This window comes from Calliopsis andreniformis, chromosome 6 (genome assembly GCF_051401765.1).
Source record: "Calliopsis andreniformis isolate RMS-2024a chromosome 6, iyCalAndr_principal, whole genome shotgun sequence".
NCBI lineage: Eukaryota > Metazoa > Arthropoda > Insecta > Hymenoptera > Andrenidae > Calliopsis > Calliopsis andreniformis.
In genome coordinates this window covers 16922963-16948446 of record NC_135067.1, presented here as the reverse complement: position 1 = coordinate 16948446, position 25484 = coordinate 16922963, and the positions used below count along the sequence as shown (strand labels likewise).

Here is a 25484-nt window from a genome sequence, read left to right as displayed (position 1 = left end):
TCCGCCCGATCTTGATTGTCTGCGGATTATACAGAGGCATCCCCCGCGAGCAGCAAGATTTAGCCGTCGGTGGAAAAGAGAGGAAACGAGATGGTAATGTTTGGCTCGAGAGCGGGTTTCAAGGTGAATTCGAGAATTACCGTCGTTCACCCTTGCCTGGGTAAAAAAGGGAGAGTCGCCGAGCCGCCTGGCGCCGGGGTACGGGTTGAATCTTTAATTAAATTAGGAGGAATCCTGCCTCGAACACGAACCTCCTCCTGAATTGCATTGCGAGGCACGAGGGTAGCGGAGCGTCGCGTGCTCGCGACGTCGGCCGCGGAATAATCGCGAAACGTCATCGCGAGGGCGGGCCGCGAGGTATGGCTGTCGCCTTTCCAACGATCCGCTGGAACTCGCCGCGATATCGTTTCCAGATACGCGGCAGCACTTTGTCCCGCGTCGAGACACCGCGCCGGGGTGTTCTTAATACATAACTGCACCGCCGTCGCCGTCGTGGACCAAGTAATACGGATAAAAGCATGGAATCATAAATAATCCATCGCGCGGCGGAGGGTTCCGCGCGCCCGTGGCTCGATCCAGCTCGCGCGAACTGCTGGAATCGGAGCACGCGGAAAAGGGTGGACAAGGAGCAGGAGGAAGACAAGGGGTGAGTGCGGGCGTATTTACGTCGCGGCTTACCCGCGATTATTTTTGCTTCCGCGAGTTCGCTAGCGTCTCGAGTATAAGCTCGAGGCAGATAATAAAAGGTGGAAAGAGGCGCGAGGTGGCGTGGTCCGAGAGTAGAGGAGGCGAAGGGTCTGGCGGTGCCGAGGAGGCGACGCGAGGAGAGGAGAGTAGCAGCGATATTTCACGGGTTTCGCGTGCTGGCGAACTTTAATAATATTCGTTCCATCAGGTATGGTCGGCCTCATATTAAGTCGGTCCGCGGGTGGACGAGGCGCTGCAGGGGCGGCAGGATGTGACGAGAGCTGGGCTGGAGGGGAGCGAGCAGAAAGGAGAGCAAGAGGATCGTATAGACGGTTCGGCCGTGGCGGGGCAGAGAGCAGAGGAGGCCGGGGAGCACAGAATGAGACGTGTAATAAAGTGAGTTTTTAATTTCCACCGGTGCCGGTGGTTGGCCCCACGGGGAAGGGGTAGAAGGCACGGGTTTGCCCCCATGCCCGTGCTCCCGGCCTCGTGGCCTGTCGGCTAGTATTACTAGATAAATCACCCAACAGGCAATAACCTCCTGCCTGCCCGCCTGTTCTTGCTTGCGAGCCACCTCTGCCCCGGGATCTCTGCCGCCGACAGCACTGATACGCGCCCGTTCGCCACTGGAGCACTGAAAGGAATCCCTACGAACCCGACCACCGATTTCACGCGCCATCGAGGTCGAAATCGTCGCCCGATCGGTTGGACATGTGTAACTTGGTCTAATGTACGGGGGAATTCGGAGTTATATCACCAGCTTTCTGAAAAGACCAATTGAAATATTTCAGCGATGGCAAGTTTCCTTTAAGAAAAAGGCCTATTTCATTAACGTCACGCCATACCCTTGGGAATTACATCCTACATGCGACTCAGTCCCAAAGCCTGTTCAGAATTCCTTTCACAATCATCTTACTGCAAAACGAAGTCAAAGAGCTTGCAGAGACAATTTATCTCCCATCGTTTCAGTTTATCTATAAGGGGATTTCTCAAGCCAGATGATCACGGGCCGAACACATGGCAAAATCCAAAAACAAATATTTGAAAACCCTGACAGACGGATGGAGCGACACGAAAGCTGGAGATCGTAAAATTTGACCAACTCGTCCCGCGCCGGTTCCTGGGCTGTTCCCAGATAACCTGAGAAAATACAAGGAGTCCCTCGGGAGAGACGGCCGGGTCGACACTCTTAAGTCCGTCCTGCCAACAAATTAATGTCCTCGGATTACAGAAACGGGCCTTTGGGAGAGATTTTCGTCGGGGGCCGACGGATACGTTTTGAAAATTTACTTTAAACCTGGTCTCAGACTCCGGCCCGCATCTAAAAATACACGCGCGGGACATGGAGGTCGCGAAAAGCCACGGTAGATTCCCCTAATCTAATGGAAGGAGCTTCGGGAGGTTGAAGGGGGAAGATGAGATCGGTCGATCCATGAAATGGATACGGCGAGGAGAATCGTGCCACGGCGTTTCCCGTGGCGGGAGCATTCTTCTCGTTGCGTGACCATGCAATAAGCCGTCGCAATCCCGTCGCTGACATTGCGTATCGATCCTTCGACTGTTCGTTTCCTTAACTAACGGGCATAAACAGGCGGTTTACGAGCGCCATTCAGCACAAAAGCGGGAAAGAGTGGCGAGTGGGAGGCGGGAGCGACGGAGGAGCTATGAAAACAGGCAGATTAGCGGCTTTAATGCGGCACTTCCTGCCAGCGAGCCACGAGGGGACCCGAGGTCTGGCAACTTGACTCTGAACTTGTTCAGAAGCCAGCAACACATCTGGAACGTTTCTTCCGTCGTACCTCCTTCGTTGTCTCACGATCCCTCCTCTCTCCCGTCTCTTCGCTCGTCTGCTCGTTCCCTCGCTCCGTCGTCGCTTTTTTCGTCCCTCGCTCGCCCTTTCTCCATAATCGGTACATCGTGAGTGCTCTCCGGTAATAGGCAAAAAGCCAGAAATTACGTTCGTTTGGTTCGCGTCTACGATACGCTGCTGCATTTCGTCGAATGGAACGTCCGGTGGATTGCTGGCCGACGAAGGGGGACGGAAGGTCGTCCTATGAAAATCGACCGCGACGCGGATACCCCGTTAAGCGTAATTAACGATTCGTTAAGTCCGTGAGCGGTAACGAACGCGGTCGATGGGACCTGGGGGCGACGGAATCTGTGGGCTCGGTTGATGAGAAAGAAGGGGTGAACTTGGCCCGGTCGAAATTACCGTACACCGATGTACTGAGTGTCTCTATTAAATTACGAAATTGTGGCTGCAAATTTCAATCAAAGACAAACATGTGAGGTTATTATAAATTCTGTTTCAAAACTGATACCTATACACATATATTTATGTACAGAAGAAACGTAGAATAATTTCTATTACGTTACAATTTTCATATAAGTGCTTTCTATTAGTTCCAATGAAAAAGTCGCAGCTCCATATATTCCTACGACACGCTGTGTTCCATAAAGCAAAAGAGGACACGCGACTCATGGTGATGTCGAATAAACGTTTGATCGTCGCGCGAGTTCGTTTGTCGAGGATCGAGAGCGGGGCACCCGACCGAGGGAGGGTAACGAACGAGCGGAAGAAAGGAGGAAAGAAAGGCGTCCAATTTTCAGGATATTTTCATCCGAAATCCCAGTAGCCGACAATCGTTCATTAACAGATTTTTTCTCGCGACACCAGGTTAAATTGCATAGACTCCGCGGGGCATTCAGGGTGTCGGGCTCGTCGAGGGGGCGCATTTAAATAAAAAGCGACGGTGGCCCCGAGCGGTGATATGTCTGTCGTGCTCGCAGAGTGTGGAGCGCGCGCCTATGTAGCCGGGGCGGTAGGTGGCTCGGAGTGTGGCAGGGTTTCAGGGGCTCGAGGGGTGTCGAGGGGTCAAATGGCGGGCAGAATGCGCGGTGATTGCTGGAGGGCCGCATAATTGCACCCTTTGTGGTGCAATCAGCGGCGCAACTTGGCCGGCGCCTACATCTATCGGCCCTCGCTCACCCTCCCTCTCCCCTGGCGTCCCGATTCTATCTCTCTCCCCCTCTCTCTGTCTCCCTCGCCCTTGATTTCTTCCCTGTCTCTCTCCCCTCCTGCAGCCAGCTTAAACCATCGTCACGACGCGCCAGCACCCCAATCGTCCCTTAAATTCCCGTCGAGTTACTTATATCGTTAAATACGCCTATTGCCGAACCCGAAGATGGATTTTTCCACGACGCGGCGTTTCAATGGCGTTGGAATTTAACGCGGGCTCGATTAGGGGTCCGCTGGTCCGCCGAGAGAATATTAACGACGCCGCCGCGCTCCAAATTGACGCATAATGAAATTACGGTGATTCTCCTCGGCGCCGCGGCGGGTAGGGAAGCCGCCGCGAGAAAGAATCGCGTCTCATCGGGACGGGCGCGGCGAGAAACGCGTCTAAGAAGGATGATACGAAAGGGGACGGCGAACAATTAAGCCGAAACGACATCCGTGACGACGGGATCTCGTCGGTCAAAACATCTTGCCAGGGAACGAGTAGCACATGGCGGCCACGGTTGCCCGCATGTGCATACGCCTCGCGTGTATACCCCAGAGCATTCACAGGAATGTTTATCTTTTCTTCGAGGCTGCCGTATTAATTCGGTGGGGCCGAGCCTGGACGAAGATTAGAGGAGACCGCAGCTGGTCCCCTTCTGCGCCACTTTTTTCCTACTTCTCTCCCTTTTTTCTTCTTTCTACCCCGGCTGTTTCTTCCTTTCCCTCCCGGGTCTCGCCGTCCATCCAGGTCCATTTACGCCAGCGCGCATCCAGCCGCCACACACCAGCCAGCATTCAAATTCGACGGGTAGAAGAGGCCGACTGTCGACTGGCCGAGTTTATTTATTTTACAGCAGTTCGGAGGAAACGACGGCATCGACGGAAGCTGAGAGTATATCTCAGCGCAGCCGCCGGGATTCCGCTCGCGGGGCGAACTTGGCGCCAACGCGATGGACACGGAGAATGGATTCGCGTGATTGAGAATCACTGAAGCTTTAAGCTGGCGACACGACGATGCCATTACCGCGTCGACCTTCCCCCGACCCTCCCCGCGCTCTCTCGTTTCACCTCTTGCTTGCCTCCTCTCACTCTCTCTCCGCCCACCCCTCGTCACCTGCCTCTCTTTCTCTCCTATGGATTGATACCACAGCCTTTTCCTTTCGTTGCCTCTCTCTCTCTCTCGCTCTAGCTCACTGTCTGTGCACCCCGAGTCTTGAATTATACAGACAGCGCCACTTAAAATAATACGCCCGGTATAAACTGTGCATCAACGCTAAAAGCTGTCATTTTATGTAAGCCAGAATTATGGAGATTCCATGGTGCTGTTGTCGTGCACCTCGCCTCTCCACCATATGCTCGCCCCGTCGTTACGTCGCTGAAAAAGACGCCGAAGGGAAAGGTGAAAGGAGGTGCGAGGAAAAATAAATGTAGCCGCCGCTGGTCGGGGGTGGAATCCATTAATTTCGCGCCTTAAACGAGCGATTATTCGACTCCGATAATTAAAAGGGACCTGGGAGAAGGGGGCCTGACAGGGAGCGAGGTCGAGAATACCAGGGAGAGGAGTGTCTCTCGGAAGAGGACATGATATTGTCACCTGCTCGGAAAATAGGATTTTAGATATATGAAGATAGAATAGACATACTCCTATATCTGGTTAATTCTTTAACACATCAGAAATAGATATTTTGCAGCTCAAATTATCTTGACTCACATGTGTGGCAGGAGTATAAACGAACGAACACAGAATTCCAAAACAATTCTCAGGAATTTCATTATTAACTGTAAATCTACTTCTGGCCGATTTCCTATCCCTGGTGAAACACAGTAATACGTATTCTCTCCGCAACGATAAGTCAAAACCGCGTAATAAAATTCTTCCCACGGAATGTTTCGAGGGAAATACGGAACAACGTTAGACGATTCGCCGAGTTTTCCTTTTTGGCTCGGTGTCGCGAGGCTGCAGAGGGGCGCAGGAAAAACCGGGAAACCCCCCTGAGAACTATGCCGGACTTCCGTAGAATCCGCGACGCCCGGCAGCCTGGCTTCTTTAATCCCGGAATTTATTAATTACACGGTACACGCGGAGGACATTTATTACGTTGGCTACAAACTTCAATTACGGCACGCCATATAAGAGAAGAAGGCTGGCTCTCTCTCCCGGGAGAGGCCCGGAGAAGTTCATAGACAGCCGCGGATGGAAATAAAGAAGGACGACTCATTATCCGCGGCGGTCTCGTTACTTTTAAATAAACTGTTGCCCGCGGATAAAGAATAATCCATCGTGGTCCAGCTGTCAGAGACAGATTTTTAAAAGTCGCGCTCGTAATGGGGTCTCATTATAACCATTGCTCTTAACTACTAACAGCTAGGCTACGTCACGCGCGTAGCTAGTCTCGGAACGAGGAGAAAGAGCAAGAGGAGGAGGAGGAGACGGAGAAGAGGGAGAAGGAGCCCGGGACGCCGTGAAATCAGGAAAAAAAGGGGAGACAGAAAGTGGAAGGAGGAACGAGGAGAGAAATTAAATTGATTGCTTAACCTGTTTGCTCGTTATGCTCGTTATGCTCGCGACGCCGATGTGTAAGAGACGCGCGAAAGGAACTTAAAACGCGAGTATCTGGATTTATCGGCGACGACGCTCCTCCAGGTTCGCGACGGCCTTCCAGTCGGATGAAGTATCGATGTGAACGGTATCGATTCACGATTATCGACCGAGTCTCACTCGGTTCGGTTCCGTTGGAAACGGTGTCCGTAGCTCGAGGAGGCCAAGGGTTGAATTAGGGCCGCGATGTGGGAGGTTCGCTTAATTAGAATCTTCGTTAAAGGGTCGCGCGAACCCCCCTCGAGACCTGCTGGTAAAAACGTAAGAACTATTTTCATTAAAGTTGCCCGGCTCGCGGCGAAAACTCGTTTCGCTTTTGTGCGCGAGCGCCCAGCAACTACACGCGTAGAAAGATTAAATCGGGAAACACGAGAAACGTGGCTGACTAGGTATGTTTCATTATTAATTAACTCTTATTAATTCCGCACGGCAGCTTCGAAATCGCTTCACGCGTTCGATACTCACGCTCTGGGAATCGATCGAGTTCCTAGGAGTTCCTTGGAGTTCGCTTCTGTCACCGATTTCACCTGCGTACGATCGTCTAGCGTCTAACCCCCGAGATTATGTCGAAGACATTAATAGTTGAGGACGTTGAGATGGATTGCGTGCGAGCGCTGGAAACTTGGTTCAACAGACAATTTGCACCCTAACAGGAATTCTCGCTAGCAATGATGAGTTCGAAATTAGAAAAGCATAGAATGAGTATATTTATCGTCTATGCTATTATTTATTCGTGCTCAATGTTTGCAAATCTGGTATCTGTACGACGCATAATGATGCACTTGAAATTTATGAAAGACCTTGAGTTGCGCGAGAAATAAGTAATACGCAAGAAGCCATGGAAGTAGCGCGAGCATCGCCCCGGAAGTAGAAGAGGCACTGACGACTAACGCAAAAGGGGAGGCGGATGGAAGACATAAATGGCGTGGAATATAAAGGACGCGGCAATGCCATTAGCAAAATTACCGCTTACGTGTTATCGATACCTCAGCAAGGGGGTAAAGAGTATTCGGTAAATGGGGTTTCGCTTCGTGCGACACTGAAAATCAGAAAGCTTTTGCCAATTCCGCGGGAAATATAGTAGGTCATTAAGTAGAAGACATCGATTGAGATGAGGAAAGAACTTTCGAGGCATCCTAATAAAACTCTTCATATAATAATATAAAGTGTTCATTTGGAAACCCTTCAGAAGCGCAGAAATGCCTTTAAACAAATTTAGCACACGGGTTTCCTTCTCGACAGAAGATCAGATCAACTCTCTGCATGCAAATTAATCTCAAGAGGCCTTTCAACTGCATAGAAAATTTTCCCTGTCATTGCAAAAATAACGAATCGAATGAGTCGGGGGAGATTAAAACGCGCAGAGTGGCTAAACGGACGATTTCTTGAATTGAAAGGATCGCTAACGCGTGAATCGGACCGTTCGTCGGTTATACGACGAAGACAAAGATTTATGCAAATAATCGGTGTTTTTCTATGCGGCAGCCGGAACTCCCGGCGGAAGCTCTTTTCAAGCTTCCACGAGTGTCGTGAAGGACTCGGTTTCCCCGAGCGCGCTGTAGCCGAGTCGTTTCAATGAGCTGTGTCGTAGGAGTAGCGGATGGATAGACGCAGAATGGAGAACTGGCAGGAGAGTGCAGTCACTGATTTAACGCGGGACAATTGAATCCAATTACAACCGCCGCAGCAGCCAGTGGATCTCAATCGCGCCGTAACATAGCTCGTTTCTTCTATTCGCCACCACGCCGACCGTCCCCTCCCCGTAATAACTCGATTAAAAATTTTTCCTCCGCTTCTGCTAACGATTCTTACGTCCCGCCAACCGACGTTTTACACCGACGTTTTTTTTCTGAAAGTTCAACTTTTAATTGCGTACACGTTCGGACACACGCCATAAAGTTAACATCGTAAAGATGCGTGTTTCCTCACGATGCTGTTTCTTTTAAACTGGGCCGCGACTTTTAGCGCCTCCCTTTACGATCGAACAGCCTGGGGAGCCTGCAAACACGTTCACCACAGAGACAGAGCACTTGCGTTGCAACGCGAGTTCACTCGTCACGCGGCTGCCACGTCTCGTTAACGTCAACCCTCAATGACGTTACCGAAAGTTGGCTGCGGAGAAGTTACGACTAATTCGCGAGAAGCTCGAAATCCGTTTCTACCGCGTTAATTCGATTTCGCGTCCGCGGGACAACTCAACAATTTCTTTCCTCGAGCTTCCACAGTGTTGCGATATGAAACTGTAAAAACCACCCCTTTGTCTGATAACCCGAATTTCATTTACGGAATTTCGAATTTCAGGAGGTCAGTTACGGCTAGTACATAATTGCTCGAAGACAAGCGTGATATGTTGTATCAAAATTGGGGATCCTTGCTCGCGAGGCGAGTCGGCTGAGCGTTTTCGCGCGTTAGAACGCTGAACGGTACTTAGGGACGTCGATACAGTTTACTCGCGTCGTAAACGGCGAAACGGCCGGGCCGTAATCGAAATTGCCACGCAATGCGAACCTCGAATGCAACAGCCGGGGGAGGATAACGCGGTATAACGCTACGCAACGTAATCTGTCTGTCTCAGACTAGATGGCGTGCTCCAGTGGCTGCTCTGTCGGCCGCCCCTGGCTGTTCATTAGGGGCCGCATTGTCCGCTAACTAAGTACAGTCACCCCTTCCCACAGCCCTCGAACCAACCTACTGATCCCCGAGCCCCCTCGACTTCCACAAATCCCTTCTTCACCCCCGCGCTCGAATCGCCGCGTCGTGCCTCGACGTCGTTCCTCTCCGTTCACGCTGTACCCTCAACCCCCAGATCCACCCTGTCCCTCGCCTTCTTTTCTTCCGTTCGCTTCATTCTTGCCCGCCGTTGTGTTTGCCTCTTGCTTTTTGCCCCGGTTGCTTCTTAACCGAGACTACCAACGATATCCTGCGATCCCGCCTTACCCAGCCTGTCCTCTTTCACGACCATCGATGCTCGCGTTGATTCCTCTGAGCTCTGACTACTCTATACTCTATACCTCGCTCTCGCTCCGACATTATACCGCGTTCGATTCCCAAGAGGGCGAAACGGGGACTCCAGTGACGTATCACGACTCCTGTGCCCAGTTCAAGATTGCGTTTTTCTTTGGGATGATACAATTGGGGGAGGGATGGATTGTGAGAGGTAACTAGATTAAAATTAACGGACGATTAAATGGGATGGTTATTTTGTTGAAGGTGGATGGGGGTGAGGAAGGAAAAGGAGATGTAGATTGCGGAGTGAGTGGACAATGAAGAGGGGAAAAAAAAAGAAAAAGGAGAGAAGTATCTTGAGTAAGTTTCAGTGGGTTTCTTCCTGTACTTGGGTACCTGCCACGCGGAAGGAGCCACTGCGCAGACGCGGTTTCCCGCCACGAGTCAGATCGCTAATCCTTCCGCACGCGAACAAGCGTCAATCAGTATCAAATGTGCGAGCGCACCCTCGGAACGTGACCAATATACGACCTGCCCTGTACCTCTTATTTTTCTCGCTTTTTTCTGCCCTATCGCCCTATATCGATTCAGTTTCCATGGAAAGCTGAGCACTGAAATATGGCCACATAGACACGAGATACCAATATGGGAGTTAATAGGTTCTACAGAATGGTCGCGTGCACGATTTATCAGCACTCCAATTTAGTGTAACTTCGCGCAGTAGTTTATAATATTTCACCATGCTCTGCTTAGTTACTTCCCTCCCGCCCTCCCTCTCGCTGCGTTTCGGTTTAATCAAATTGAACCGTACGATACACAGTTCATTGTGCGCAGAATGGAATCCAATCAAAGGGTTGGCCAGCCACTTTCGAGCGTCGACGGAACGACTAATCAAACGCCGCTACTCGTCCATGTAAATACGCGTTCGAACAGTCGCGAGAATTTATGAGCCCGGCATAGTCTGAATAAAATCAACCAGGGTATTCGAGCCCTCTTCCAATCGAACTTCACTTTCATTCCATGCACGAAAGCGTATAGTTTGACACAAAAGGAAGAGAGGTGGTGAGGGTAGGCACTCGATGACCCCGAATAGCCAATTCAGTTTCTGTGACTATAATCGTCCCGGCCCTTTCCGATCCCTCCGTGCTCGTTACCTCGGTCGAAGGAAAAGGTAGGAAAAAAACAAGGGAAGAGAAAAAATGAAAATTAGAGTGCGTAATGGGTCGTTCAGGCTCTCGTATCGGATACGTTCCTGTTTCCTGGGGAAAGGAACCGGAAGGAAGTCGGCTCACGGAATTAGAAAGTATAAGTGTAAACATGAGACGGTGCGCGGGGCGAACGCTAATTCGATCTATCGTCGTCGCCGGTCGCTAAATGCGCATTACAATCGGCGAGATATGGAAATTTAGTTACGCCTACCCACCGTCCTGGAAACACTGTGGGTATTACCGTAATACCCTCCTCGACCCGCTTCCTGCCAAGCTATCCTTCTAACGGTGGACAGCTAGCCCCTCACCCAGCCCCTCGCCAACCTCCGCGCCGCCACTCGACGACCAACTCGACAGGGCCGTATTATCCAGGCCGTATACCTAACTATGTAAATAGAAGTCAGCGGAAATTGGTCTTTCGAGCTCGAACGTGACCTCGCGCCGGCAGCGTCTTAACAGAAAAACCGGCGCGTGAATTTCCGTTGACGTATTAGAAACGCGTCCGACACCGATCCAATATTGCATTCGGCTACCCAATCTTACTCCTCGGGGTTTCTGGATCGACCCACACGCCGCACCCGGTGAGATTGATGGAAACGCGACGCGAAGAAACGTTTACAATCAGGGAAACTTCGTAACGAGGATCAAAGGCAAACCCTATATAGTCTAGACGTCAACGAGAATGCTCGTTTGTGGAATAGAGGGTGCTTCAACAGTGGAGATCGATAAAGAAATCTAAAGATAATACAAATTTCACCGATTTTTGAGAACCATAAATTAAAATACACCTGTACGGTTTGAAGTTTCGAATTTTCTCAAATAGAAATCAGCAGAATCATAGCAATGTACAGTAGCCTGGAAATTTGTGAAAGTCAGCGCTAGCTAAAATTAGAATCACCGTGCACGTATCCATATCTATCCAATAGTTAACACATTTGAATTGCGATATCAGCCGGATATAATTCACATAAAAATAAATTATACCTGCCAGATATCTATCAAAAACCGTAAAGAGTTAAGTACCCAAGTTGCTGCCCACATTTCTGAAACAGCCTATAGCGATAATGGGAGAATTTCATCGGGCAGAAAATGCGTGCATTAGCTTATCGTTCCGAAACCGGTACGGCTAGGTTTGCAGTTTAATCGCTTATCGCGAGTCCCCATAAAACATGTTTCGCGTATGTACGCAACGCGACAGGAGCTACTACTTAACGCACCCGCATGCGAGGCACCGCCACCCTTCCCCCCGAAACTCCATCAGCTCCCTCCCCGCTCTGCACCGCGCTACCTTATAAATGTTTCCACGGGTGGTAGTCCCAATCGACTTCCCCATTCGCGTGGGTCTAAACGCGCGAAAACGTCGGTCGATTGTTCTCGCGTACAATTAAAGTAGGCTCGAGGCTTCGAACCTCCGTGCAGAACGGCGTCACGGTTCGATATCTTCGCGAAGCTCGGCAAGAACAAATAAGCGTTTCGCGTGTTGCTGGTTGGATTCGAACGAACGTGGAACGCTTTAGGCGAACGATGCGAAGGATGCAAATCCGCGAACAAAATTGATCTGTCCGACCTCCGACGAACGACAGGTTGTATTATCTCGTGATGCACGAATAATAGACATGGTACACGAAGAAACGCGAATCGTGCATGAAACGCGATACAGATTCGAAGCAACCGGGAGGAAGGTGGTCGGCGGTGGAGGGGGTTGCGCGTCTAGATCGTTTCCATCAATGGATCCGAATCGACGCGAGAGAAACGCAACCACCACCGTTTCTGGTTGTTCCTCCGCCAGCGGAGAGTGCACGGTTAAACGTCGAAATATCGAGGCGAGACGACTTTTCGCTTTGAAACGACATTCCCCGCATTGACCGATCGGCATACACGTACCTATATAGCGAGGAGCCGCGCAGAGAAGAGCGACCTTCTCACAATCTCCTCTCGATCCAATATCCGAGTTTTTTGACAGCAATTTCGGTCACGTCCGATAATATATCTGGATCATTAATATAAAGCTCGGACCACACACCGCGCGTCCCTCGCGGGGAAATTGCTTTTCAATCCCCTATACCGCCCTCCCTCTTCCCCACATGATAGGGAGCTCTCTCCTTGCCACCCCACCATTCGTCTCTAGCTGCGCGTCGCTTCTCGAGCTTCTTCTGCCCTTACTTCCCGCTTCCACCTTCACTTTTCCCCGTCGCTCTGTCTCGCCAGCGCGTCCCTGCCCGCTCGGCCCTTCGACGATTTCGATCTCTATTGCCGTTGTTTTATTTCGCGAGCGGATCGCTCGCTCGTCGTAAATTCGAAACGATCTTCGGGGGACACTGAGGACCTAGGACACGGTTTCCTTCACCGAGAAGCCGCAGAGCGAGAAGGGAGCACTTTAATCGCGCCGCGGTGCTTCCTAGCCCGCGACGCTGAGCGTGCAAACTCTCAGGAAACGAAGGAGACCGAGGGAAAGTGTTGGAGTACGGTTGTCGGGTCGACGCGCGAGTAGAGTGGTCCCTGCGCATCCATTATCGCGCGACGAGCGGCGGGCGTGTGTTCGTGCATGCACGAGCGGCGTGCACGCGCGAAGAAAGTAGTGGCACGAGCACGGGGTTGCACTGGTACACGGAGTATTCGGGTGGCAGCGGGGTAAATGGTGGCGCCCGTGTACATATGCGCCGATATAGAGCGGCGGAGAAGCGTGCACGGAGCACCCTCCATAAAGAAGATCCCCTCGATCAGATAAAAAATGTATTATAGCCGCCATGATACAGGTCTCGATACTTCGACGAGACTTCCCCGGGAACGGACAGCGTATCCTCCCGCAGGATTCAACCCCCCTCCTGCCCCCACAGCCTCTCCCGCTCGCCTTGATCGCCGTTTCGCTCTCCGTCCCTCTCTGGCGTGCGCGACAGGTTCCCTCCCCCTCACCTGGAAATTGCTATCGGGCGATTCAACCTCGAATGCAGATCGCTGCACTCTCTCGAGTCTCGAGGATGACATTCGACGAAATTAGATTCCGAGGAAAGGAAGAGGAAACACGCATGTCGCTGTCCTCGTCCCCTCCGCTACCGCTTCTGCCACGGATTCACCGCTCTCCTGCTTCCCATTCGGAATCCCTTCCCACAGCGGGAACGACGAAAAATCTACTCCTTACCGTTACTGGTCGATCTATCCAATGGAATGACTATGCACTTGAGACACGGATATCGCTCGGACCTAAACAATCGTGGGGACCGATGGTCAGCATTGGGTTTGGACGGTGTTGGCTTGGGGATGTTTTGTTTTTCTGTGATTAAATCGTGTATACGGTTTTCTTCGTATTGGCTCACGATTCGATGAAGAATTTATAGGGAAATGATTCTATGAGAATGAAACAAAATTATATAAAAGATATTTCAGTTTGTATTTGTATTTGAATTCTGAAGAATCCTACGTTAGGTTATTAAGGGCTGAAGGAACTATTCCCTTTGAAACGAGGATACAAGGAAACCTTATCAACTGAAGTGCACACTTTAAACACCCTCTCGAAAATAAAAATAGATATGTGACTCGTGTCTTACTATCGCAGATTTCTGAGGTCATCTCGTTTTAAGATATTGAAGATGCGAATATCAGTGTTTAACACGCAGGACTCATCCGCCCTTTCTAAATAACTCCAAGTTATTTATACGTTATTTTGTGAATGAATTTTATCGAGATATAAAGATCGAACAAAAACGCAAGTGTGAAGAATCACGTAGAAGAATCAAAGATCGAGGATTGACAGAGTGAAAGGACAAAGGGCCAGTACACGAGCACGCGTTTGCCGCAAGCGGATTCCTGTGGTTGAAGTCGCGCGTCATCAGAACAGAACGTTCTGTCGTAACGGAGCCGACGGGGACAGACCACGTAAAAACAATCCTCTCTGCTCCACGACATCAATAACATTAGTCTAAGTAATGTAATTGGCTGGCTTCCCTGCATGGCAGTGGACGGGCTAACCGTATCGTACAACCTGCCCCTGTATTGCGTTGTCGTCCGTGTCCAGTGTCGTCAAATTCAATTCCACGTTATAGGGGTGAAAAAAAGAGCGAAACCGAGGCGAATAAAATTGAATCTTATAAGCCAGGACAACTTGACGCTATAGTACATACGTTTTCCCGTAAATTTCTTGGGCCAGAAATTGGCTAACTCATCAACAAACTCTTGCGAATTAACTACCTCTGGGGAGATACTTCTCCATAAAATCCAGGGGAGACCTGAGAATTATACGAATATAAAAGTTCGGGACACAAACGTCGAGCTAATCCAAGGCATTCACGTCACGGCTCGGCATGTTAAAACAGAAATCACAGTGCGGTATTTTTCGCGAGGGTCCTACGTCACCGAATCGCAACTCTGAAGAGCGAAACTCGTGCGTACGGGTGCGTTGCACAGAAGTAATCGCGCCACTTAATAATTTAACGAGTGTACAAATGGCAATGGGTACGTGGAGGAAGGAACAAAACTGGCGAGGAAGAAAGGCGAAACGGCACGAACAATGGAAGAATATTGAGATAAAAATGGAGGTCGAAGGGAGGACAGGAGGTAGGAGAGGGCGAGAACAGAGGGGGTTGGTAATACCGACGGGCAAAGGGAGCCGAGGGGGTCGGCTGAGGGAGCGTTTAATTCATTACAGACATTAAAAAAGTAAATTGCCCCGTGTCTACGGGAAAAAAGGAGGCGAGATGATCACGGCCGACGGACATTCGGCCACGAAAATATTTAATTAAATTCACGACCGCAAGATACGCCTGTTTCGTTTGCGCTCGCTCAAGCGTACGCCCGAAAACCGAAAAGTAATTATCTCAGCCTTTCCGAACGAACGGCCACGTCTCATTTTCGCGAGAAGAACCGGGGGACCGGCGCACCGATGGAACCGTTCCTCTCGATATCGCAAAAAAGGAGAACAAACCGAGAAGAAAGCCGCGGAGCCCCGACCAGTCCGCCTGGCTAAACTCTCCGCGCGGTCGATCTGTGCTTAATATGTACTTTTTCCATCCCGTCGTCGGCGGACTCGGTCAGCGGGCACGCTAGAGAAACGCTTCGAACGAATTAGGCGGATGACTTGCGACTTTCATCTTTCAAACGTCCACTCTGCTGCAGTGGACGTCGACTCGTTTTTAATCCACCGAACGTCACGTTTCTGCATCGATCTACGTCTCGAAATTGAATGCCGAGGAACAATCGGCGCCCACATGCTCCGCGATGTTCGCTGGTAAGCGACGAATTAATTATTACACTCGCGTGCTGGTTTATTTATGTTACGATTATCTACGCGTACGACGCATCAAGCCTAGCCCCGGCGTCTATACGGCTCAGCGAACAATATGTTATTACGAACAAGCTTTGTAATCGACCCCTTATATCATCCCCCTCGCGCGAAGCAATCTCATTACCGGAAATGCACTTTCTCTTGTTAATGCCATAGCGGATTAAGTTTTGGGACGTTATAGGATCGAGATGTCGTCATTGAAGTGGATAGATACCGTCTGACTTCCCTTATTTGCTTTGCAAATTTTCTAGAGAATGTTTTTTTTTTATTGCCCGAGCTTTTTTCATTTCGAAGATGGACGTGCCTCTACTAAATTACACTCACTTTCCCGTCCCACTTCCCATGTTTTCGTTACACTCCCAGCGTCCCTGAATGCTCTAGATTTGATTCGATGGACAGATTGCGGGTCCAAATGATAGCGCAGGCGTGCGACGGTGTATCATTTTGGCCATCCCGCGACATAATCGCTAATTTTCCTTCTAACGATGAATAATTCGAACGTCATACTCGACGACCGCGAATTTAATGGATTCCATCGATTTATTAGCAAACGGCGCGCCAGCAACGACGAATAGATTCGAGCGATTAGCGTGCATCGAGGGGCGGGGAATAGAAACGTGTCATGTTGTAACAACGCGTCGCCGAAAATATTTGTCATCCGTGCTTGGCCGTCCGATGCGAAAAATACGCAACGACCGATAGACTGCACCCAAAATGCATTTTTCCATAGCGCAATCCGAGTTGACAGGCATGAGGGAGGGGGTCAGAAGAAAAACAGCAATTACGATCGCGCAATTTGGAGTAGATTTAATTGGGAAGCGACGTTCGATTGGACAGGGGACAAATCTGACTGCTGATCGGAAGCGATGCCGCGAAAATTAAGGATTCCAAGTTTCCAGGACAATTCCAGCGAGCTTTTGCACGATTACAACGTTATAATTACTTGCGAAATTAGCCAACGCGGTTGTCTCGTTGACACCTGACGTGTGACAGGCTAAATTTATACCTGCATACAGTGCCGTGTTTGTTAAAATTTGATTAGAACACCGTTACAACGCGCTGCTCGTAATAATGGCAGTTTCTATCATTAACCCAAATTCCTAATACATACATGCAAAATGCTTTTGGTGAAAGTACACCAAGTTCTACTGAGTAACGTCGCCATTCTCTAATGCTTCCTGTGCACAATTGAAGAGTATAAATAGACACAAATTTGTTATTATTCCTTTAAACAATATCTGAAACCTTTTACTAAGTTATTTATCCATTTAAAGAGACTATAACAAGAACCCTGTGGTATACTATATAGTAGATTTTAGCTTCTCATTTAATTACACTTCCAAATTTAAAATAGCATTCCCATAAGCATGAAGCCAATATTCATAAAAATTACATATAACGTTAATAGGGACCCTCTAGGAATATAAAATCAGAAAATGAGTTCTTCCAGTTTGTATCCAGAAGTAGCTATAAACCAGTTCGAATGAAACCCAGCCGCAGATAAGGCCGCACTTAATTCACAAAATTAACGCACCATGAGAGCCGTTCGAAAAAGGTATTCCCATTTCGATATCAAATGGATCCTCCGGTGGATCAATGCCGTGTATCCGATAAGCCGAGGTCCCAGAAGATGGCAGGGAACCTTGCGATTGGTGTATCGGCTGCGGCATCGCATGGTGCTCCTCCGTGTAGTATGGGAGTGCAGCGCGGGATCACCGGCTGACAGGTTCCTAATGGAACCCATAAACAGCGCGCGAAGCACGTTATGTTTTCCAAATGAAATCCCGAAAATTGGTTTTGAGAGTCGGCCCTCACCCCCTCGGCGGTGGCGGTGGCTCACCCCAGCAATCCGCAGGGCGGCTCGACCGCGTGTAACGCGCCACTGTATCGGGCGGTGGTCGTAATAAATAGTTTATCGCGGATCGACAACGCCATTACTAATGTCTTTTATCAAACGGCCGATTCCATATTTCCGATTACCGCGGCGAAATTGCTTGGACCGCACGGAATCATCGAGCGCCCTCGGGAAAGGGCAGCCCAGTTTAAATACAGTCCCAGCTATTAATGACAATAAAAGCGCGTTGATTTCGCGCAAGATTAATTAAACATTCCGCACACGAGCGCGACCGCTTATGGATATTCCAGATAATTTTGTTCGCGCGACGAGAACGACCAGCGATGTCAGCCGCGACGTTAATTCGCGGTGAAATTTTCGGAAAAGATTCGAGCGGTGTAATTGCTCGGTTTTCTTCTAATTAGCGCGGCGAGCGTGCCGCTTAGACAGAGACGCGCGATCGTTTGCGAGCGATGGACGCCGGCCGCGACGCTAATTCCAAGATAATTGGCCAGCCGAACCCTGGGAAATTTATGGTCGGGTAATTGGTAAAAACGGTGTTTTCAGCCATTGCGTCGGCGCAGGTGCGAGAGGATCGTGAGAGACCTATAAAGTGATCGATAATACCCGGTAATTATCGGAGCGAATCGCGGTTTAGACTAATTCAGAGAGTTTGAAAATGCTGATGATTTCTAATTGTGAGAATCGATAGTGGCCTAGATTTCTAAATTCATACAGGTTGATTGAAAATGACCTAAAAAAGGATCCAATTTTAACACAGACTAGAAGATACAGAATTTCATTAGGCAAGGAAAGAGGAAAAAGTACTCGCTTGAAAAATTTCAAGGCAACAGTTCGAAGGCCAGTAGAGCGCAAGCGTCAATTCGTTACTGTGGAATGAACAGGACTAGCAATCGGTAATTACAGTAACGAGAAGCGCGTGGAAACCATCGATTGCTCGTTTATTTAGAAATTAAAATGCAGGAGTCACGTTCGAATAAACAGCAAGCTTCATCGGGTAAAATTTCGTCAACCGTCGAGGGAGGTATCATTGAAATCGGGCATAAAGGGATCGGGAGAAAGAAATCCCGCTTTGTTCGTCGAAATGACATTGCGTAATTAGTCGGTTATCTCGCCGTTTAATTTAATTTTCCGTCTGATGACGCGTCTACTTTAATTACAAGCGGCACTCGTACGTGCCCGATTAATATTCATCCTCCGATACTCTCTAATAACGTACCACTGTAATATCGTGCCACTGTAATGCCGTAAATGTAATAATAGCCCGATTATCGTCATTTACGCAGAAATAATTATTCCTCTCGTGGAAGCCCCCGGTATTGTGCAATTGCGAAAATGGTTACCGCGCTCGACGAGCTGGAAAGGCGGAAAAGAAGTCGATGTTAATCGAATCTCCGGATTCGGCCGAATTCCCATAAAATCCACCGTGGCGTCGTTAATTACAAACGGCCGGCAATTTCCCAAGACACTTCCCTTGAACTCTAGAACGAAAAAAAAACGAAACTCAACCTCGAGGACACGTGCACCCGAGAGCAAAGCGTGTCGCTTTGATGAAAATATCCTCCGTCACTTTGTGCTGTACACAACCAACTATGCATCGACAATGTCAATTAAATTTCACCCTCCATCGTCTGCTGGGACCTCGCCAGAGGATCAAGCGATATTAAAAATTGCCAGGTGCTAACTTTGTAAAAAAATTCATCTTACTCGAGACATCGGATTTGTACCGCGTCGCGCGAGTCGTCGCGAACTCGATAACAGTTGAAATCCAAATGGAAACGGAGCGTCGTTGATCGTGGGGGAATAAAAACGATCGGAAGGCCGATGTTTTCAAGGATCCTCCGTTCCGCGGGGAAATTATCGCACGGCATCGAGGCAACGCTCGTCGTCGCTCGGTGTCGCCGTTTTATCGGGCGGACGGCGCGCGTCATAATTTTATTAATCATCCAATTAGGCGATAAGCCCCGCGTACGCGTATTAAATACCGCCTCGCTGTTGTCGGACGCGCAGCTCCGTAAATTTCAATGGTTCTTGGGGCGGGCAAGCAAAGTGCATTAAGGAATCGCGGAGGCTAGAACTTTCTCATCGAACTCCGTAACTAACGCGGCGCGAAGATTACCCTGGCGAAAGGTGGCGGTATTTACGCGGGAAAATGGATACACCCGCTCCGATCGAGATCACGGCGCGCGTCGAGGCCTCGCGGAATTATATTTGATTCTAATCTAACAAATGGGACGGGAGCGCAATCTATTTATTTACACTCGGCTTCAGGCAGCCGCGGTGATAGTATTGTCGGTGCGATACTCGGACCTCATCGATTTCACCTGACGACGTGGTCTCCGACGCGAGGCTTTCGACCCCGAAAATCGAACAGCTGGGCGAAAAAGGGGAAGCTAGGGGAGGAAAAACGGAGCAGAGCGAGAGGACGATACCAGATCGCCTCGCGTGAATGCCACGAAGTGTGCGCGATCTGAGGAGACGTTTGTGACTGAGGCTTCTTCGTTCTTGCCATGGCGTCGGTCCTCTCGCTCGATAAACGAATCGAGGGACAATTGTTTGGCGGCGCAAAAGACAGCTGGTCTAGCCGGCCGCAGACACGACGCGCTGGGACGAAGTGGCTATTTTCCGCCGACTGCTCCCCGATTAAAAATCGAATCCCCGCCAAGGGGCGGCAGACAATTTGAATCTACGATCCGTTCGAGGCGAACGCTCCTCTTCGGTCTCTCGACGTTGCCCCCCGCCGCGGAGGAACCGCTGCGAGTGCCCGCACAAAGCCTTCGAACGCGGGAGATTAAGAGACAAGGTACAAACAGCGGTGTACGGTTCGAGGGGGGAAATCGAATCAACGGCGCTTGAGGAGCAAAGGAAGGACCGGTCGCGATTATTAATGGGCATCGAATAATGAGAATAATACCCTGGGACAAGCGTACTGGGCGTTCTCTTGTCAGCTAATCCAGCACGGTTGCTCACTGTCCGATCTATTATTGGAGATCACGTTAATCTTGGTAATGCGATATTATTGCGGTCAACGCTCGTATCGTGACACCGGTATAATCGTCGAAGCCTCTCTATACGGGTGGCGACTCCGTGCAGAAATCCGAGACATTAAAGGGTCGAGGGAGGAAGGGGCGGGCGGGAAAGAGGGTGGTGCGTGCAGGAAACGAGAACGGGCTGGGCATTAATTACCGAGAGATCAAGACGACTGGGTCGCTCAGAGTTACGTTCCATCCCCCGCTTGTTTACCGCTAAGAATTAGATTACCCCGCGGGGCGATCGATCAGCTCGATATCCGCTCGAACGCGGCGGTGTGCGCAGGGAGGGAGCGCGATCTGCTCAAAAGGAAAATTGGAACCTCGGTCAGTCCGAAAACTAATATGTCCGCTCCAACTGGCACCGGAAGAGAATTAATAACCTTGAAATCCATCCGCTCGAGGGGTCGACCGCGCGCGTGTGGGTGAAGCGCGCGCTCGCGTGCAACAATGGATCGCGAGCGTGCGCGTCGCGTTGCATAATTAATCGAGAAGCCGATATCAAATTGATAACTGCGCCCAGGCTCCTTTGTTTCGTTAGCGAGGGGCGTCACTTTCAGGCAACCGATCCAATACTTTTATTGATAAATGAACCGGCAACGTGATTTCTGGAGGGGTTCGGTTCACCGTAGCCCTAGAAAGAGAGGGTAGGTCAGTCGATAGGAGTGAAACGATGGACGATATCCATTGTGGAATTGGCTTTGGAAAGTTGGCGAGGGAGGAACGGCAGAAGGCAGAGATTAAGGGAACGAGAAGAAGGAACGTTATAAACACGTATTACGAACTCATTAGTAGGTCCATTAGGAACGTAGCTAAACACGTCACGCCATTATCGCGACTCGAGAGCTCTAATTAGACCGCTCATTATGTCGCGTTTAAATATTTCCTTACATCGATGTCTATTCTGTATCTCCATGGAGCCGGCTCGCTCGTTACGCTTCCCCGGGGCTCGTTTGTTCGCCATGGCTTATTATACGCCGAGCTTGTTATACGATTAATCTCGCCAATTTACTTTAAAACTAAACTCGTCGCTCATAGCCCCAGCTAATTCAAGGATTAATTGCAAAGTGCATCGATGGGTCGGGCTCATAATCCCGGATATCGGGCGTGATCTGAGCGTAATTTGCGATTGACAACCGTCGCGGTGATTGACGAGGGCTCGTCTAAATAATGGGAAATTAAAATCGGGGGAGGCGAGAGACGAGCGCGTCGGACAGGCTCTATAACGGAGGGGCTCTCGCGCCTCCACACGCGTCGAACCGCCTATATCGAACGAGCGGTTTATTCGAGCCTCGGCCGTGAACCCGTCGCGATACAGGGACGTTTGATTAGCATATCGTAGCATCGAAATCGACTGGGCTCGATCGAAACGGCCGTTTCTTTCCGCGGACGTTCGTTCTCGCGCTATTAAACGGGGGCCCCGATTTGCTCGCGCAGGGAATCTCGGCTCGTCGATCTGCCCGGGCATGATCGCGCACGGGGGCCGCCCCTTTCCCCCGAGGATTTAAGATAAAGAAAACGAGAGTCCGAGGGAGCGAAAAAGAGCGGGAGAAGGCTAGAGGGTAAACGGTTATAGGGGGAGGGAAAGGACGGCCGTGAAGTAAATAGGAGTCCTGGCCGTTCTGCCGTAAAATTGTATGTGAAATTGTGCGATGTGTCTTGCGAATTGAATTGCCGGAAACGACATTGATTTTATTGCTTGTTTTCAGTGCTGTACACCGCCGTGCTCGTTCTCTCCTTCTTTTAGCCTCCAACCTGGAACCGACTTCTCCCTCCCCGATTCTCTTTGAACCGCCCGCCACACGCTCTCCTCGTCCCGTTCTATTCGCCAGGCGAAACTTCCGCCGCGACGAATATGTTATACCGCGCGCGGACGCGAAAGAAAAGCCGACCGAGAGAGGATCTCGCGTAAGAAATTGCTCGGATCGTCAACGCACGAGCGATCTTTAATGCACTGAATCATCATCGTCGACCGGAAACTTCTTTGATCCGTCCGCGAGCCATTAGTCGCGGAAGACGGGGGAGACAAAAAGACCTGTGGAAAAATCGCGATCGGCGAGATTAATTGGGCTTATTAACGAGAACGATGAAACAGCCTCCGATTCTATTTTTCTGGATCGAGGGAAGACTCGGTAGGCCCAGCCGTTCACGGGTTCCGCCCATAATTTGTTTTCAATGATTTACCACGGGCTAATTGCGGAATGCAGCGAGCGGTAATATCGCTTTGCAGCGTTACGTCCCGGAGCTAGCTATACTTTAGTTTGCAATTTAAACTTTACTTCCTCCGGAATTGATTAGCTTTTAGTAATTAAGCAAGCAACGCCTTGGACCTCCCCTACCCTCTCCACGATCCTCTCTCTTTCTCTCCTAACTCTCCCTCCCCCGCGTGTATATACACCCACTACCACCGTTCACCGGCCTGCCTCTTCTCCTTCGTCGCCCGCTGCCCTCCTAGCTTTCCCTCTTCCGCCGTTTCCGCGCACTGTCGTCATCGGACACAACCGTTTCGTTTCGCGCTCCTGCGCCTGCGTCCGAGCACGCGCGCGCTCGCACGCTCGCTCCTACGATCGCATACACGCACCCACTTACGCGTACACACACGCGAACCCACCCAAACTTCCTCTACCCTCAACCCTCGCCTGCTTCCACCCCTCGCGTGAGCCCCTTTCTCTTCTACTCTCTCACCCTCTCTCTCCCTCTCCCTCTCTCTCTCTCTCCACCCTACTTCTCTCTCGTTCTCTCTGGCTTACTGTGCTCGTCTCTCCGCATTGCCGGGTGGGTTTTAATCAACGCTTTACGAGTGTGAGACAGAGGAAGTTAAGCTGAGGAACCGAGAAGAGGAGCGGTCGTGTGCCCGTGTGTCGGCCCAGCAGTCGTGTAGATTTTTTGACGCGCGAAAACGTAACCTCCAGCTGGAAGGCTCGCGTGTGTTTTCCGTCGAATCGAGTGCGAAGCAATTTCGGCAAGGAATGCGTTTCCCTCGATACCTCGTATACGAGGGGTATAGCTTGCCCAGACGGGACAGGCTCAACCAATTTCAACTTCCATTATACACCCTTACCCGATTCCGCGGACGTATTTCCAAAGTATGCAAAGCGACCGATCTGGATTTCCATGGTAATCTCGAACGCTTTACGCTCGCTCCTTCTTCCGTGGACCTTTCTCCTTCTCGCCTTCGTCTCTCTTCATTTTCAATTTCTTTTGGAGTAAACAAAATTCTAATGATCTTCATCTTTCCTCTGTTTCCCTTTTTCGTTTTTTTAATAGCACGATAGGTGTGTTTCAATACGTTTCAGATGAGAAGAAAACTTATTTAAATTTTAATTTAAAATTACTGCAGCCATTGTAATGTATTATGAAGTGCGAGTAATGGAATATATAACTCGTAGCAGTATGTAAATATTAACAGAAATAATGTCCCATAAAAATTGATGTCTCCTGATGAAACTGAGGAAATACCATTCTGCTCGTCAAATGACAATTTCGCATCTGTTATCCCAGTATAATGATTCGAGTGATAATTAGAAAATTAGGAATACACGTGCGGCGGCAGCAGCACGCGCATTAAGCGACAGTACGAGTAATGGTCAGATTACAAGCGAATTGGCGCGGGTCAAGGTGAATTTACACGTCGCGTCGCGAGGCTGCTGTATCGTGCTCTGATGGCGCAGGATTCGGAAGCTCGCGCGACCTAGCCACGTGCCTCGGCACCCGACGGATTTAAAAACGCAATTTACGGACAATAGAATAGCGGTCGGAGAGTTCGGTAACCTTGTCGGCGTGGAGGATAGACAGACACTGTGTAGAACAAGGACTACGTTAGGCCACGATGCTATCGGCGAACGATGGAAGAGAGGAATTTTCGCGAAGCCCGCGAACCGATTTCCGCGGTCCCACCGCGTCCCCCCGCCGCCCTCTACCCCGACATCGTAAAAATGTTGTTTTTTAATTTAGGGAACGCCACGAGGTTAATATACGGCTTTAATTCCAGGATTTCATTTAGGGGTCGGTCGTCTCCGAGCTTCGAGGGGTGCACAAGCAGCGTTTGATATAGAAAAGCTGAGGAACGAGGAGAGGGGTGACGAGGGAGGGGGTGTACTCCGACGACAAGAAGCACTCGCAATCGAGGCTGAACGGGAGACGGTTGACCACTCTCGGCTAGCTAACCTTTCGTATCGCTCGTCTGAGATCGAACTCCTTGGATAATGACCAGAGTGGATTGCAAACATTCCAGACAGCGGTATAAGCGATTCAAATTCATCGACACGGGAGAGCTGCTGTACAGACCCAAATTAACAGGTCACCCAATAAAATGAATTCCGTTTCCCTTTGACCTGTCCAAAATAATTCTCATCCCCTTCTATTCAATATACGGGAGCCTGACATTGCCATGTTTGACACGTACAATCGTTTTAATTTATTTCTCGAATCCTGTATTAATGGATTTCGTTAATTGCTCCCGGGCAGGGCGCAATTTCCTACGGTCAATCGGGCGATCGCAAACGTCGAAGAAATTGGCAAACGCGCTTAAGCGACTTTCCAGCGCCCTTCCCTGAAGTTCGACGGGAACGGCGGTCGGTCGTGCTAAGGCAATTAAAGCTCCACCCAATTAATGCCTCGGCGGACGCGGCGCGGCGCGGCGCGGCGCGGCGGGTGGGTGGGTAGGCGGCAGGCGAGCGTTGCGAGGGGCCGCGTCGGTTCTCTCGCAAACAACGACTTCTTGCCAGCCAGACGCCGCACGGAAATTTCATTCGGCCATTGAAACGTAAATGCGCGCCGCGGCATGCATTTTATTCGGCCGTTGAATGCCACGGATTGCCCGATAATGCTCGATTTATGCCGCGGTCGAATTCAAAAGCTACGACGTTATATATCGTG

At 50.1% G+C, this 25484-nt stretch overlaps 1 protein-coding gene across 2 annotated transcripts in view; it reads right to left on the bottom strand.

The window, feature by feature from the left end:
- The window catches only part of LOC143180849 (LIM domain only protein 3), a 51248-nt gene extending 27467 nt beyond the window's left edge, over positions 1 to 23781 (bottom strand). For both annotated transcript variants that reach the window (XM_076380849.1, XM_076380850.1), the window contains exon 1: positions 23668 to 23781. In XM_076380849.1, the coding sequence (XP_076236964.1) occupies positions 23668 to 23722 (55 nt within the window). In that variant the 5' untranslated portion in view covers positions 23723 to 23781. The remainder of the gene's footprint in view (positions 1 to 23667) is intronic.
- Positions 23782 to 25484: the final 1703 nt, after the last annotated feature.